This window comes from Sparus aurata, chromosome 17 (genome assembly GCF_900880675.1).
Source record: "Sparus aurata chromosome 17, fSpaAur1.1, whole genome shotgun sequence".
Classification (NCBI taxonomy): Eukaryota; Metazoa; Chordata; class Actinopteri; order Spariformes; family Sparidae; genus Sparus; species Sparus aurata.
The window spans coordinates 24,260,077-24,277,608 of NC_044203.1; the positions used below are offsets into that span (position 1 = coordinate 24,260,077).

The 17,532-nt window shown below is 42.1% G+C and overlaps 1 protein-coding gene across 2 annotated transcripts; it reads left to right on the plus strand.

The window, feature by feature from the left end:
• The first annotated feature begins 65 nt into the window (after window positions 1–65).
• Window positions 66–15,805, plus strand: iffo1b (intermediate filament family orphan 1b). Of its 2 annotated transcripts, none has more exons than XM_030394042.1 (9): window positions 66–1,481; window positions 5,917–5,977; window positions 7,140–7,235; window positions 8,392–8,532; window positions 8,638–8,822; window positions 8,929–9,055; window positions 10,466–10,555; window positions 11,064–11,194; window positions 12,048–15,805. In XM_030394042.1, exons 1-9 carry the CDS (start codon window positions 532–534, stop codon window positions 12,145–12,147), a joined length of 1,881 nt encoding a protein of 626 aa, XP_030249902.1. In that variant the 5' UTR covers window positions 66–531; the 3' UTR covers window positions 12,148–15,805. The 2 variants fall into 2 exon arrangements, with proteins under 2 accessions (XP_030249902.1, XP_030249901.1); XM_030394041.1 differs by having other exon boundaries at window positions 71–1,481; window positions 10,463–10,555.
• The last annotated feature ends 1,727 nt before the right edge of the window (window positions 15,806–17,532 follow it).

Here is a 17,532-nt window from a genome sequence, read left to right on the forward strand (position 1 = left end):
TCGTGTCTGGCTGCTGTCTCTCCAAGAAATCCAGCCCTGTTCAGTGTCGTATTCCACAGAAAACAAAGAGTTAACGGATCGGCGCGCCTCTAGTCGGATATTTACGATAGCCTCTCTCTTCCAATCCCGCAGCTCTCCTCCAGCCTGCGGTCACATCTTGTTGCCAGAACTTCAGTGACGCGGTGACACTGGATTTCATTGTTATTCATTCACGCTCTGCGTCTTTTTTCTTCGTTAAATCGCGTTTGTTTTGCTCAGCATCTGACCGAGTCTCGGGTCCCGTGGTGCGCTCCATGCTCGCAGCCTCGTCCTGAGCCGCTATTTGATGTTTAGTTTGCGGACGGTGAGGGATCACGGATCCACCAGCCGACGTTAAGATCCTCTCAGCTTTAAGGATCAGATTCGTATTTAAAGGCGGTTATATAAGCAGGTAAACACTGGCTTTTTCTGTGCGCACGGCGCTCGGACAAGTTTAGCGGCTATTTATTATCCATTCAGTCATTTGGAGCAAGATAATTCCCGTCCGTGTTCATGCCAGATCTGCAGCGCTTTAGTTTTCCATACCATAGCATGAATCCTTTGTTGGGGGCCAATACGCATCTCCAACAGCATCCGCAGCAGAGCCACACTCCCGGACACCCAGACTCCCCCTCAGGCCTCCTCCCCGAAGCCGTTTTCGGTGGACCTGACGCGGCGTCTTTCCTCCTGGGTGAGCAGCCTGGCTCTGGGCCTGATCAGCCGGGGCCTGACTTCACCGCACCCTCACAGACCTCCCCTTACTTCCACCCCAGCAGCCACTACCAGCCCCGCGCTGTGCCGCATCCCCCCGCAGCCATGGCTCTGAGAAACGACCTGGGATCCAACATCAGCGTCCTGAAAACCCTCAACCTGAGGTTCAGATGCTTTTTGGCGAAAGTGCACGAGTTGGAGCGCAGGAATAAGATTTTGGAGAAGCAGCTGCAACAGGCGCTGGATGCCAACAAGGGCTGTCAAGGTGGATGCTGTGAGACCCAGGAGACAGGTGTGCAGACAGGATTTGTGGGGACTATACCGCTCAGGCCCGGCTCCCTCCCCTTCCACAACACCAACAATTCAGCCAGGAGGCCCACAACGCTGTTCCCACCTGCAACTGAAAACTCCAGCTCAGCCCAGACAAACACCTGTAACCCATCCATCACCATCAGCCAATCCTCCCCCTGTGTAGACTCCCCTGGCTTGGGCCCTAAGGCCCTCCTCAACACCACCACCACAGCCCAGGGGACCTCCACCAACCCTCCTCCACGCTTCCTCCCAGGCACCATCTGGTCCTACAACCACACCCGCAAGTTTGGGCCCGGTGCGGAGCGTCTGACCAGCCCGGGAGTGTCCTGGATGCACCCTGATGGAGTCGGGGTCCAGATTGACACCATCACCCCTGAGATAAGAGCGCTGTACAACGTCTTGGCCAAAGTGAAGAGGGAAAGGGACGAGTACAAACGCAGGTAAATGTAGTGAAAGCCTCTTATTATGCTTGTAACAGGCCTTCAGGGCACATCTAGCCTTCTTAAGTGTGTGTAATGTTCTACTTTGGAGCCGTAAAGCAGCTGCAGCCCAGCTGTCTCCACCACACGCAGAGTCAGCACAAAGCCGCTCCATCCGTCCATCCATCCATCACCTCCAGCCTGACCCTGCATCCACTTCATGGCTGACCGCTGAGGCAGGTGCTGCGGCTGGAAATAAAAAGAGATCTTAAAAACCCACCTGTCATGAGCTAAATATAAAGAAGAATGAAGGTCAGAGCTGAAAAGAGAGGTGTGAAGATCAGACTGTGGCACAAATGTTCACTTCAAAGCTCCATGACTCACCCATGGGTGGCTCAGTTACAGGAGTATCAGGGAAAATCCACACAAACAGGGTTCATGATGATTAAACAGCAACCTGCTGAGGTTTTTATCTTGTGAAACTGGACAAGATGAGAGATGTACTGATGATGTAATCTAAAGACAAATGCAGGGGGGGGTCCAGACAGGCCTCTTACTGAGACAAACCTACAGTGCTTTAACTGTAGAGCTGATCAGTTTTTTAACAATTTAAAATCCTGCTATTTGATAACAGATTGATCGGTCTGAGTAATTTTGGAGTTGAGTAAGTTATGTTTTCTGGTTTCTTTACTCCTCTATCACAGCAAAGTGAATATTTTAGGACAGAACAAGACATGTGAGGACGTCATCTATCGACATCTTCTGACACTGTATAGACCAATCAATTAAGAGATTAATCCGTAAAACAAACTACAGATTAACTGACAATGAAACTAACGGTTAGCTGCAGCCCAATTTAACAGCACCCAGAGTGATTTTGCTGGGACATTTGGGAATTAAAAACTTAAAACTTAAGCCTGATCTAGAGCTGAGAAAATTAGATGAAGCTATTTTTGTAATATATTAATTGTTTCAGTTTCAAGTAAGATATTTGTTCTGTTCTTTTCTTTTTTATAACAAACACGTCACATAACTCACCAAAGAACTGACGAAAATAATGAAGACATGACCAAAACTACACTAAAACAACACCAAACACAAATACATTCAAACATATATATATATTATCATGATCTTCATTAACAAATTTCATACCTCTCAGGACAGAAAATAAAGACAGCTAGAGAGAGAGAGAGAGAGATAGAATAATAATCTGTTTTAGTTAAAGGGTAACTCCACCCATTTTACACATCCAGTGTGTGTTTCCAGGTCTTGGGGTCTTAAATTGCCTCCAGTGATGTCACTCAGTCGCTATGTTGCATTGTGGGTAATTTTAAAAAGCAGTCCACTGGTCTGCATCGCACTCCTAAAACACTGTTGGACTCATTATGGACAATGAGAGATATCAAACATTTGATAAAAATTCTAACTTGATGAATGACGTCACCCTCAGCTCTGGGACGCTCTAAAGGGCATTTCAGATTTTTTTTTATGACATTTTTCACACAGAACAATTTATTCATAATGAAAACATTCAATCGTTGATAACGTCTCAAATGGAACTTCCCCGAACACACACTCACTTCTTATGAATCGTCAGTGTGCCAGTTTACAACAGTGTGTCACCCGATGACATCACCAGCTTAAATGTGACAGCTGATCACTTTTTACTCTCTTTCTCGGAGAAATCAGCCCATGTCCAGTCCACTTATTGTGAATTTGGTTACGTGTTATCTGGCCTGCGTGAGCTCCAGTAGCCTCCATGTTGCAGCGCACTCATCACTGAATTCCCTCGTGTTAGGTCCAAATGAGCAGCCATGCATTCTTCACAGAGGAGATACCGACCGCAGCACAGTGGGCTCTTTGTGAGCAAACTGCCCAGGAGTGTGTGACACCAGACAGGTGACGCAACTGTACGTAGAGACTCAAGAGACCATGACCATTACTGATGCAGTCAGATATTTATAACAGATCTCAGTCCTATAATGAAATGCTTTTTGTTGCCCCTGTGAGTCATTTTCAATCTATTTTAGGGCTTGATAACCACCTATGTTTCCCATTTGTCGTTAAAGATTTTGGTGCATTTTCCGTCTTTATACAATCTTATTTTTTTCCACTCTTCCAGCTTCTTTACCATCTTTCTGTCCCCCCATCCTTCCACTCTGCCCACCACAGTTTCACCTTCCCTTTCTCACAGAAACCTCACACGCTGAACACTTCCTCTCCCCCTCTTTTCCCACTGCGCACCCCCCTCTCCCCTCTCCCCTCTCCATTCTCCACGCTGTATCTGCAATGCAGCATGCACTGCAAGCTGTAACGGCCTGACGGGGGCTTGGTTTGCAGAAGGAAGCACTTCTCTGCTTTCTGCACGCTCTCACCTTACCGATCAAACAAGCCTCCTCTACATCAACAACAGCCCCTGCTTCATGACTCAGTTTCTTTCAGATTTAGTATTCCCTATAGGTGTAGACGTGCCGCAGCATTCTGCATTTCAAGCAGCATTTATATAAGAAGCTACAGACTCTGCAGTGAGTGGATGTCCCCCCCACCCTGGGCACGTGTGTTATATGAAGTCACATGCAGGATCTGTGCTCAGGCTTTTAGATGGATCAAAGCTCAGATTCATGCACACAATTCATCAAACGAGCGATTTGTTAGGGAGTTGTGAGTAAAGTTTTAATGTCAGGTCGAGAGGCAGTCAGCCAGATTTGAAATCCAGCTGCAGTTCTTGTGCATTTAAAATGAAAATCCAGCACCTGATGGTCAGCCTCTAGTGCTTGCTCATTCCTCCACTTGCATTTGGTGTTGACTGATGCAGAAAAGCAATTTTATAGGGCGATTTTAAAGTTGCCATATGGAGTTTTCTTGTAAACAAACAAAAGTTATGTTGTCATTCAGTCTTACACACCAAAATGCCTTGTGTGTGTCCTTGAGTGTGTTTCCTTCCTAAAACATTTGCAAAGGAATTTATGAGATTTTTATTATTTTCAGTGCCACTGTCGATTCTGCTTATCAGTCTGATCTTTATCGATTCCCTGACCGATTTCTGATTGTTTGCTTTTTAGCGTGCCGGTTTGTCGACACGTCTATATTAAGAAAGTCACTGATGGGTATGATAGATTTCAACTAGAGTTTTTTCTAGTCAAAGAAGAATCTGTGAAGCCTGCCTACATGGCACTGATGTCATTATAACATAGGACATTTACCCTCAGTAATAGACACACTGCTTAGTTGGGAAGTAGTGCCACTCATGCATAGAGTGTAGAGATACATTGCTGTAGTGCCCCAGGAGCTCAACATGTAGAGCGTGCACCCCAGAGGCTGTGTCCTCGGTGCAGCAGCTCAAGTTGATCCCAGCCTGTGCCCCTTTGCTGCAGGTCTTCTCTCTCTCTCTCTCCTCGTTTGCTGTTGCTCTTCGCCTGTCCTGTCAAATAAAGCTATGAAAACTACATGCAGGCATTCCTGGAATTTAGCCTGTGTAGACCAATGTTACAGCATACTGCTGGTGTTCCACTCTTGCTTAAAATAACCATTTCACAGATATTACAACAATGACACTGTTGTCATTTTTCTTGGTGAAGTGAAGCCATGATTTCTTCCTCTCCGGCATGACTCCTCCTTGTTGTTTCCAGCAAGGCAGACGCATGAGTGTGATGTCATTGTTTTGCCATGTACAACTGTCAGAAACATGCCAGCATTGATAAAAGGAATTGTTAAGCTCAGAGGCGTATGTTTCTGATGGATCAGAGAATTTGGAACCGGGCTTCAACAGTTCTGTTACCATGTTTACTTGCTGGCGGGCCCGTCTTCCTTGTCTTTGCTGGTTCATTGCTGCATTCTCTTGGCGTGGATCAGTGGAATAGTGTGAAACCATGACAACTCAAACATAGAAACACAGCGCCATAGCACTACTTGAACTTTAAAGTGCATTAAGTATTCAGTCAGATGCTAGTATGTTAGTAGAAGATGCTGTACGATGGACCAATAGCAGCTCATTGTTGCTTCTGTTTCGTCAGATGAACAGTGTCACCATTACAGAGTCTGCCAAAGGTTACAGCTTCAGCAAACGCTGCTGCTGTTAAGCCAGTCATCTATCTCTATAATCTATCTTCTTTCTGGAGAATTTTGAACGGCAGTGTCATGTGATGACAGGTGTCAAGGAGGAAAGTGTCCCATTGTGGTGGTTTGGCAAGACAAGAAAAATCCATCCCTATGATTTGGCTATGATTTAAGCCTTTTATTACCTTTAAACACATCTGAAGTAGTTCAGTCATGTCATTGACTCAAGTCATTTATATCCCGTGACCGTGTGCACATGGGGCCGAAATACACAGTCACATAATTATATGTACACACTAATGAATGTTACCCATGGTCTATATATTTTCTGTCTCTTCATTTACATTAAGATAAACACTAGAATATTGTTTTCTTCTTTTATCTGCGTGTCTCTTAGATGGGAAGAAGAATACACCATGAGGATGGATCTGCAACAGAAAATTGGCGACCTACAGGAGGTAACATTATGCAAATCTGTGTGTGTGTGTGTGTGTGTGTGTGGATACACATGGCAGGAGATCAACAATGCAGTGTGTCTTAATCGAAGCGTCTTCTGTCTTCATGTTTGTTTGACAGCTTTGACATCAGCATGACTCATTAAGACAACCAAAATGAATTGTAAGTGGTGGCAGCGAGCTACCATGCGAGTTTTCCGGTTAGTGGTTAAATATCTTGGATGTTTTAGTTCTCATTAAACTGATGAGCTGAGGGGCGCCGTTTAGCTCAGTCGGTAGAGCAGGCGTCCCATGTACAGAGGCTTTGTCCTCGCTGCAGCGGCCCCGGGTTCGACTCCCAGCCTGTCGAAGCCCTTTGCTGCGTGTCACTCCCCCTTTTTCTCATCCTGTTTCCTGTCACAAACTTCTGCTCATGTATCAATAAAGCCATAAAGGACAAAAAAAACAACAAAAAAACAACAACAACAACTGATGAGCTGGTTTAAATACAGAGCATAGTGCAGCTGCGGGAGGCGGTAAGCTCTCACTCTGATGGCAGTGGTTATCTCCTCTCTGCAATGTCTATCATTATTACATTGATTCAAGTCCTGACTCATTCAAAGCTGCTGCACTCTTTTATAATTGTTTGTTTGCAACTCAGGAAAGTGCACAAACTCTTCTCTTCTATTCTGAATAGAATAGAGCTTTTTTTTTTTTTTATCTGACACCTGCTGTTATAATTGTGCTTCCTTCCAACCAATGCTTTGTTGATTTCCTGTGTGGGTGGGTAGGTGTGTGCACGTGCGTGCATACTTGTGAGTTCATTGCCAGGAATCTGCACCTGACACTGTTTTGCCTGCAGAACTACACTGACATGAGACCACAAGCAGCAAACCACCAGCTGAGAACTTGAAAAAGCCGGACCGGGGGTTGCAGCACATACTGTATGAATAAGTCATCATGGAGAAGAGAGAATTATGATGCCATCAGTCAAATCTGCCCTGAGAAGATTATGCTTTTAGGATTTACGATGTTTTTGTACAGTTTGCTGATGTAGTGTATCCAGTGATGTGTCAGGCCCACTCTGTGTGTTAGTGTGTGCGTGTGTGTGTGTGTGTGTGTGGGCACGTTTGCACTTGCATGTACTGTTCATGTGTGGTGTTCATGGCTTTCTCTATGTGTGCAGGACCTGCAGGAGAGTGAAGGTTGTCAGGACGAGCTGGCTCTCAGAGTTCAGCAGCTGAAGGCAGAGCTGGTTCTCTTCAAAGGGCTCATGAGCAATGTGAGCCCAGCATTCAACTCTTTAAATCACTAAAGTTGAATTATGTTGTTATGTATCGTTACTAAAAAACCCTGTGTAAAAGCTTCAAAAGTTGAAACCGATGGCTTGAGTGTGATATCTAAAACAAAACTCCATAGTGAGTCAAGTTTTAAGTGTCAGTGAACCAGTTGATGGTTTACACATCATTAATAATCCATTAACTTTGGGTTGCCAGGTTTGTTGCCAGTGGAAAGAGATCCCTGAGAGGTGTTTATCCTCCTCTAGCTTGTCTTTTTAGCTAGACCTTTACAAGGAGGACCCCTCCAACGGACTGTTTGAGCACCTGACTAATGGGTACAAAAGGTTTTGGAGTCGGTCCAGTAGATGACCTCAGCCCACAGCTGTGACTGGCTGCAACAATTCTTTTGAGGTCCACTAAAAGTGCTTGTTTTTGCCCCTGACCGGCTCAGATTGTTATTAGTGTTAGTTATTAGTGTTATTAGTGTTTGATAATGTTGAGGAAAAGATAGAGAGAAACAGTAATTTTATCATTAACATTAAAATAAAGATAACAATGGTTTGGTTGTTTGATGGGAAAATATTATGGTTCTACACACTTGTGTTTTCCCCCCTACTGCTACAGTGATGTCTGTCAGATGTAACAATGGGAAGTGGAACCTGCTGAGTTTGAATGAAGTCTGTCTTACGATGATAAGATGAATGTTTCTGTAACTGGAGCCCGGTGGATTTGGTGAGATCAGCGTAGCGTCTCTTTCTGGTTAAATGAAAAGGATTTTACTCTTGAATAAAAAAGTTTATGTCTGTGAGGATTCCATAATGTTGTCAGACACTTCAGAACAACAATGGGAGTCTGTCAGTGGCAAAAACAGTTGCTACTTTGATGAAAGTTGCAACTTCAAGCTGAGGCGATCTAGTGGACCAATGACAAACCTGTTTACCGCGTGATGCTGGGCTACAGAGCCAGTCCACCTATTATCAACTGATTCATATTTACACCTGCAGACTAGCTGGGCCATTAGAATACAATAAAAACCCAACCAGAGATTTTTTTAACCCAAAAGTTGTTGTTCTTCATTTCATCTCTTCATTTGACTAAAAATCTGGGAAAGTTTTCCCTTTTCTCTGTCTCATCTGGTTCCCTCCATCCTCTCTGTAGAACTTATCAGAGTTGGACAGTAAAATCCAAGAGAAAGCCATGAAGGTGGACATGGACATCTGCCGAAGGATCGACATCACCGCTCGTCTCTGTGACGTAGCTCAGCAGAGGAACTGCGAGGATGTGATCCAGATGTACCAGGTACCAGGAAGTTAATTTATCGAGTCTTTACCTTGTGCTTACTGTGAAGGTTTGTGTTGTAGATGTTGATATCATTGGTCTGAATCCTAAATATTCCCCATGCAGGTTCCAAACAACCAATCTCCCCTGAACTGCCACCGGAAACAAACACCCCTGTCCTTGAACGGCAGTGACTGTGACAAACCAGTCAGCGGCTCTGAGAGTGACGGGGGCGTGGTCAAAGATGAAGAGCACTGCAGTTCATCGGCCAATCAGATCAATGAGGAGATGCAGAGGATGCTGAACCAACTGTGAGTGGTCTGACTTTGAGATGCGATAAGTGTAATGTCAGTGTCCTTCAGTCCTGCACTTTGGCTAATTACATTTCGATGTGCGTATGTCTGTTTTTGTTTTAAGGCGTGAATGTGAGTTTGAGGATGATTGTGACAGTCTGGCCTGGGAGGAAACTGAGGAGACGCTGCTTCTTTGGGAAGACTTCCCAGGATGCACTTTACCTCCTGACCCCACCCACCCACCAGGAGAGGTAGGCTGCAGTCACATGTGTCACTCCAATGAGATCTCTGAGTTCTGGTTTTAAACCATCAGTGTGTAGACTTGATGAGTCTTGAAGTAGTATGAGATAATGGGAGTTGTTGTCTGCATTATAACTTAATGTTTTAAAGTTTCAAGTTTCAAGTTTTGTGACTTCCTTCCTCACTCTCTGACGCATTAAGACATTACCTTGAATAAAAAAATCTGGATTTCTCTGGGTTTGATCATTGTGGGAAACATGTGGGATAATTTCATGAAAACAAAAACCAAAAGATGTTAGTTTTACACATTTTAATGTGGAAATGTGATACAGCTTTCTAGTATAAACCAAAAGCAACACCTCATGCAATCCACAAGTCATGCAATCCAATACAACAGCTGCAACATATCTGAACTTTATGGAGCTTATCTCCATGAGATCACGTGCGGCATTGCTCCCTCCGATAACCTCATCTGTAGTGTGATGTGCCATTAGTTAAAAATCTTTCACTTTGTGTATATTTAACATTAGAGAGAAGAAAATCTGTGGAGGTTCTCCACATGGGTGTGACACAACTAAATTTCCATATTGGTACAATTTGAAAAGTCCTTTAGTGTAAGTCCAGCTTTACTCTGCAGAGCCATGAAGCCAGAGCGCTGATTGATTGATTCAGCCATAAGAGTCTTACATCTTCTCTGTAAGTGATCATAATATTGAGAATTGGGTTTTAAATTAGAATTTTGATCTTTCAAGCCAGAATATAAGAATAGTTTTTTCTCCCATCCCTACCATCCGGCTTACAGATGCAGTGGATGTCTGACTTAATCAAGGTGTGTAATTCTCAGGGAGGACGACGCTGAGAGAGCAGAATCAGTCTGTGCACTTTTTCACTTGTCATCCTACAGGCAGCTGCATGCGTGATGAAATAGTTGGTTCAGATTTCAGTGAAGCTTTTAAAGTTCTGACGTCATGAGAGTTGATGTCCCTTCAAATCCACTGACCTTCACAGCTCCAGTGTGGCTGGGCCATTTGAGGACAGAACACCACACACACGCACACACACGCGCACACACACACACACACACACACACACAGACACACACACACACACACACACACACACACACACACACATATACACACTGGCACAGATGCATTGTCTGGCTTGTATTGGTGTACATTGTGTTTGTTTCCAAGAAATGCATGTAGGTGTTTGTTTTCATTCACCGGCTGCGTGGTATCCGAACAGTCTGCAGGGTGCAGCTGCATTAGTCAGTGAAATCCGAGCTGATGGAGCATAAAACCAGCTGTGCTCTAATGATGCACACACAAACTCATTTCTGTTTGCTGCTGATTGTTTCTACATTTTCTCACATGGATATCCACCTCCACACACACTCAAAGTCTCTTTCTCTCCAGCAGGAGGACTGTCTGGAACAGGTGATTAATGACACTGAATGTCTTTTCAAGTCCCGGGAGAAGGAATACCAAGAGACAATTGACCAGATTGAGGTCAGACACTTGCTCCATATTTCTAAATTACAAATAGCTACAATAGTACTGACCCTTTTTTTATATTGTGTCGTTTGCACTGGCGTTGAGCTCAAGAGCTTTTTTTTCTGGCATATAAATGCATCTGAGTGCTCTGTTGCCTGCACATTTAAGCCATGGCTCAGCATTAAGTGTGACACAGTTCTTCTGTTTTTATTTTGATTTGTTCATCTCTAATGGTGCATCATGTTGCTTTGACAAATTCCTGAATCATGGCCTCATAATGCATCTGTCCTTCCTGTTTTCTTGTTGAATTGCATTATAATGCATATTTTCTTTTAATCTGTCAATTCACATGACTAATTTAACATCTTGAGAAATTTTCCTTTCCACGGACACAAAAGGCATGTGAAGCCACAGTAACGTGTCCTGCATGTTGCCAGCGCCTCATTATTGCACAGATTAAACAAACTCTTTCATGGAAAACACACATTCTGAATATGTCTGACTGCGTGTTTTCTGACTCCAGCTGGAACTGGCCACGGCAAAGAGTGACATGAACCGGCACCTGCACGAGTACATGGAGATGTGCTCCATGAAGAGAGGCCTGGATGTTCAGATGGAGACCTGCAGGAGACTCATCACTCAGACTGGAGACAGGTGAGGCTCACACACACACACACTGGATTCAGTCTGTGTTATCTCTCTTGCCAGTCCTGTCCCTCCATTTTGTTGCTTTAGCTAAAGTTTTATTTTACATTTTTTAGTTTCCTACAGTAAATCTTTGCTTTAAGTCCCAGTATAGCATGTTGAAGCTGAATTCAAGCATTTACTAAATGGTTTACAACATGATACAGTGCTGTTGTCACGGGTCCTTGAAATCTTTGAAAGATGAAGATTTTATTGAGAGTGTTGGAATATATTTTTTTTAATGCATGTGGAAAAACTAGGGGAAGAATTAAAAGGTAATTTATCTCAATCCTTGTCTCAGATTTTATTGTGTTGGGTTCCTGAATTTAAACGAATTTGGCCTGCAAAGTCTTTGAAAAGACAAAAACTTAAGTAAACACGTAAGTCTACATTCAGCTACATTACAGCGTGTTATGAAACATGTTTTAAAGGTTTTTATGACGCTGCTAAAGGCTTAATTACATAAATAATATGATTAGGTACAAATTATGTTTAAAATAGACACAGAATTCTTATTTCAGTCCGTTAGTTATCTTGAGTTAAGCAGTGCTTAAGTTTCAGCTTTCAGTTCATTTTTTCCTTTAAGGAACTGATTTATTTACACATATGAAATTGTATTCTTCCTGTGTGTTGAATTGTTCACTTGCTTGTAAACTAATTTAACATTTTTGCACGTTAAGCTGTAAAACTTTTTGAGGAACCTTCCTAATTCTAAGAATCTACAAGATGTATCACTTCCCTTCTAGAAGATAATTGGAAATGGTAGGAAGTGTCACTTTTCTTTTTTGAGTACTACATAAAAATGTATGTCTTCTTGTGTCAGTAACCCTGCAGCACCTGCGTCCACGGACGACAGCGACCAGAGAGAGAGCGACCGCTCTTCAGCATCTCCACCATCTTCCTCGAGCGCGCCGAGGTCTTGACACTTCCTCCCTCGGGCAGCAAAGGGGACGTGACCTCTGCTGCGTCCAGCCACAGTACCGCACCATCGCAATACACACCTGTAACTATGGCAACACCGTGTTTACATACAGACCTTTTGATTTACTGAGTCATGCTATTCTTCCTGCGGTCAGCTTTGGTCTTTGGACGAGACTTTGAGCATTTGAACTGTGATTGAGCAGCAGAGCTGATTTTTTTGGTCCTGACTCCTTCGTGCAGATGTCACTGCCCTGCAGAGGGGCGAGCTCTTCTCGTAGCTGGACCCTGTAATCTTGTGTTTAAGAAAGTTGAATCCTATAAATGATTGTCCTGTGAAAATTAAGAATGTTGCATATCCTGAATTTATCATTGCTGTTCTTGTCTTGTGTAGTGAGACAGATCTGTAGGATACGGGAAAACATAGTGTGACTTTCACCCCACGCACAATTAAAAGAGTAGTGTATAACTCTCAGCTAATCGAGTGAGGAACCCCACGTCCATTTCACACCAATTTACAGGCTGTTATTTACTTAACGGTAAACACATAGAAAAAAGAGCAGGATGGTCTGAGTTGTGCAACAAAGGCTGTCCAGGAGGTAACGAGTGTATTTCTGAGTATGATCAGCAAGTTTGGCATCAATAATGGTGAGCGTGAGTCTTCAATGTCTAACAAGATGTCATGATTCAGCATTTAACTGCCTTACAGCTGCAGCTTTACACTAACAGACTAAATCACAGGCAAACCTTAAACGCGCAGTATGTAAATTGAGCTGCACTGAAACAAAAAGACCAAAAGTTTCATGACGTTGTGAAGCAGCGTGGGATCGTGGGAGTCATTGTCTTTATTATTAACCACCACTGCTTGTTGAAAATGGTGTGACTGAGGCAGAAAGGTTCAAGGATGAGGGCATGTTTTAAAGTTGTACTCACCCTCACCAACTTCCTTCCTCACCTCCCGCCATATCCTCTGGTGTTTCCCTGGTAGTTATAGCAGCAGGCAACCAAATAAAATGCGCCGCTATCTTTAATAAATTTATTATGGATTTCTCTAAAAACTAGAGTTTATGGGAGAAACCCACCATTTGAAAAGTTTAACCATCTTATCCATCGCTGAGGTACTTTGGAGCTCCTAGCTCAGTAAACGTTAAATTAAACCTATGATTTAATAAATATCACAATTCAATCACTGCAGTTAAAAGAAACAACATTTTAACAGTAATTACATTATTGGCTTTAAAAATCACCATCATTTTGGTGTCAGGCTTAGGAAGTGGAAACCAGACGGAGGCACCGACATCAATTTCTCAGTGACTGTAACTAAGTAGAAGCAGAAGCTTTTTTAAGGAAAGTTAGAGCCCCAACCAGTTAAACTACATTTATATCATATAACAAAAAAACACATCTGAAATGCGTCGAACATCACAGGTAAACAGTTTGAGGCGTACAATATTTACTGGACTGATCAATTATCTGCTGAAAATCAAACTATAACTGATGAATAGAGCCGTTAATACAAAGCCAAGTGGCTTTCACTGACTTAAGCGCAGCATGTACACACTCTGATACAGTAGGTGTTAATATGAACATTTAAGGTTGGATTGTGATCCACCAATAAACACAGAAGAAGAAGAACAACAGCAAGTGCAGCATGTTGTTGTTGGACTCATGACATCAAACTGCAGCAACAGTCGTCATGTCAACGCCAGCATGCACGTTTTTTACGGTTTCAAAGGAAGACAGCATGATTGCAATTTGCAATAAATGTTCTGCAAAAGGATTAGAGAGGGCGAAAAAAGGCTATGTGTTTTAACATACATTATTAGAGCTGTGGACAGGTTAGGAACTGCTTTTTAAAATCCCAAAATATAAAACTGGCGTTTATCTTATCGCCAATGAGAAGCAGGTAATTACTGGCTACAAAAAGACACTACATTGCTCATCCCTATTTTGAGGTGTGTAATTTCTCTTCCTGGTGCTTCATACGAAACATAAAGGTGTTGTTTTCAGTTCTAAATGTAGCCACAGTCTTCGTCCTGTGCTGTTATAACTCAGTCGGCACCCTCTCAAAGCTGATCTTGAGTCAGTTCCTTGTGCTCTCTGTGTCACTGACACTCAGACAAGAAAAGTCCTGTGTGAATGCTACAGAATGCTTCCATTAAAGACGGATCAGGTGTTATTCGAGCGGAGCTGTATGGTTGAGCTAAAGCTGTATGAGGATAGTAAAAGAAGTTAGCTGCTGAGTGCCAAAATAAAATGGTCAGACTGAGGAACCAACAGGAAATCACTGGGCGGGGGGGAAGAGAATGACTATAATGACTATAGCTGCCGAAGCTATTTCACCAAGGTGCTTGATGTATATAACTAAACCTATTTTTGAGCCTGTAGACGTTTGCACATAGAAAGGAAGCGCAAAGCAAAAATGTAAATGAAACAATCAGCACTATTACTTGTAGAACGTGTGATGACAAATGTACAAATAGAAAATTGTATTTCTTCAATTCATATTTCCTCATATTTTACATGTTGCTGGTGGGGTACTAGAATAACAAATTAACATGAACACCTCATTTTTACTTTATTCATTTTTATTTTTGTGTGCACAATTAACCAACGTTATCTCCGACACTCTGCTACAGTAACCGTCAGGGGAATGGCCCCCTGCTATCACTGCTGTATTATCAGACACTGTTGACTAAATGTAGTCCTGGCTGTAGTTTTTTCTGTGTCAACTTCAAGACTTTATTTCACTAGGAGTGACCGTTTAACTGAAGCTTATATAAACTTCTGCATGTGTGGCTGTTGGAAATCAGCTGAACGCTAATTGCAATGTTTCACTGAACAGAAGGAGGATGTCAGAGATGAACTGTGTGAGACATAAAAACACACCATTTCCCTTTGTACAGGTTTACCTTCACACACTGAGTGAGTCTCTATGTATGCATGTGTCAGTGTGTGTGTTTCTGGGTGTTATGTATGTAAAGTGAGTGTTTTTAAAAAAAAGACTTTTACCGTGGCACATGTACAACATGAAGAAGAGGAAGGAAACATAACAAGTCCAATTGACTTAACAAGAGAAATTTGAGGCTGAAGTGTCTTTTGACAAAATTGTAAATATTCAAATCAAATGACAATGGAGTTATCTTTTCCATTGGTACTCTTTCTTTATGAGTGTATGGGGTTGCCAAATAAAGTCAATTTAAAAATAACTCAAGAAAAAAAACAACCTACTGAAATGCAAATGCTTTAGCGAAATGACTGTACTGATGGCTATGATAATATATGTGTAAAGGAAATATAGCTTTGGATATATACTTGTGTTCAAAGACTGCAGAAAAAGATTGCCCACCATCACACACCTGAAAAGAAAATGTCTTTAAGTTTTCAATTAAGATTAAATTACCTGATTGCTCTATTTAACTATTTAATGTTAAACAAAGGCAGTTAATGACAAAAAAAAACTTCAGAGGAGAAGCCTTTTTTCAAAAATACTCCCATTGGATTTGTCTCATTATAATTGTTGACTGAATACTCCAGATGTGTGACTATGCAGCTTTAAATATCAAGACAGTAATCTAGGCTACACAAGCTTCACTGCAGAGCTACAGTATGTAATGTGTCAAGAGAGACTGATAGAATAAAAGATGCAACTGAGCAACAAGATGAATGTGTCATGATTTGTTATTTCTGTGTATTTCCATTCAGCCTTTTCTTGGAAAATGAGTAAAAGTGAACACTACACGTGCAGCTCTCCATTGTGGCGGGTTTGTGATAAAAATCTCAAAATGCTTGTGAATGAAACTAAAACTATCTGCAGAGGTGGAAAAACACATCCTTAAGTGCAATTTGAGGAATTGAGAATATTGTACTTTTCACTCCACTACATTTATTTGAACGCTATAGTTACATTTTTAGAACAAGATTTTCGTAAATGATGAGTTTTTAAGAAAGAATTATTGTTTGAAGTGGGGCTTTTTCTCGACTCACTGATGGACTAGGGCCAAAAGCAAGCACCTATTATGTTGTTTTCTCAAGATGTGAAATGGTAATAAATAGAAGTCCAGAAAGACGGTAGAAAATTCTGGTGATGCATTTTGTAAGTCTGATCTATATAGGTTTCTCTCCTGTGTTTATGGTGTAAGAACAGGTGGAAAATGGATAATATTTCAATGTTCCTCAATTTTTTTCACTTGCCTCTCATGGCTTCCTTAGTAGGATCCCAAGATACCTTAATTGTCTGACGTGCTGCTTAGTTTGTCTGTCTGCCGTGCTCAGATTATGAAAAGAAAATAGAAGTCAGGACTCCCACATGGGTGTATTTAAAGAGCAGCAGACCACATAGAACAGCATTAACAGGGATTCTTAATATAATTTTCCACAAATCAAACATTTAGGTGTGGACCCTACTTTGGGCAGCCCTGGTTTGTATGATCGGTGACATCATTGTCTCCCTCTCTCTTCTATGCTCTCAGTATGTCATAAATAGCTGCAGGTCTGCATGTCTGTTTGACCGAGGGCGGGGCTGAGTTACACGCACACACAGGCAGAGCAGAGAATGTCTACAATGGGCAGTCACTCCGAGGTTTGAGCGAGGTTTGAGCGGTAAAGTCTCAAGTCTTACCTATTGCTCCTAAGGAATTTTAGGAGAAACAAATGAGAAATGTTTGAGACCAAAAAAGACAACAACAAGACTGAAATGAGAACTTTCATTGAGCTCCTTTACGGCTCCATAGCCATAAAGGAGCAAGCTTTGAGCAGTAAAATTTTCCTCTGGGAAGGAATGATGTGACTCATTCAGAATGTTAGTGTTAAAAACTTCTGGATGAAGTGTGAGGAGTTATGAGGATGATCTGCTGCCTTCTACTATTCACTTTTTTTCTGGCATGATGACAAACATGACACAAGAAATAAAGAAAAAAAAAAAAAAGGAGATCTCGTCCACTAGCAAGTTCTTGTGTAGAAGTGGTATCTGTGTCGCCTTTTGTACCAGAGAGGAGATGCCACCTTTGAATCGTGTACAAACATGACTCATCCTGCATATACCCTGATAAGTATTAGACGTCTATGAGCTAAAAATCTATTCCATTGAAGAGATATTTCCTCACTAAAATTTCTCAGAGGTCAAGTTATTGTGTAATTTATACATTAAATGAGAGAAAAAAAAAACCCAAACAAGTGACAAAATGTTTTTCTCTGCCATCAATTATCTCACAGTCCCATTTAGGAAGCCTGACCCTTAAGTTCAGAGTCTTGAAGTCTATATAGCTGATGATACTTCTGTACGACACAATCAACTATCTATACGGTACCACTAAGAATAAGTTGTTGTTTTTTTGTGAATTTTGGTGAACTGACCCTTTAATTGACCTCCAGATTCCATTTAATCAAGG

Excerpts from the sequence above, each read along its gene's own strand:
- iffo1b (XM_030394041.1), top strand. The coding sequence starts at position 532 with ATGCCAGATCTGCAGCGCTTTAGTTTTCCATACCATAGCATGAATCCT. Across the intron at positions 1,482-5,916 it reads AGGGACGAGTACAAACGCAG|ATGGGAAGAAGAATACACCA; the intron begins GTAAATGTAGTG and ends CGTGTCTCTTAG. Across the intron at positions 5,978-7,139 it reads AAATTGGCGACCTACAGGAG|GACCTGCAGGAGAGTGAAGG; the intron begins GTAACATTATGC and ends CTATGTGTGCAG.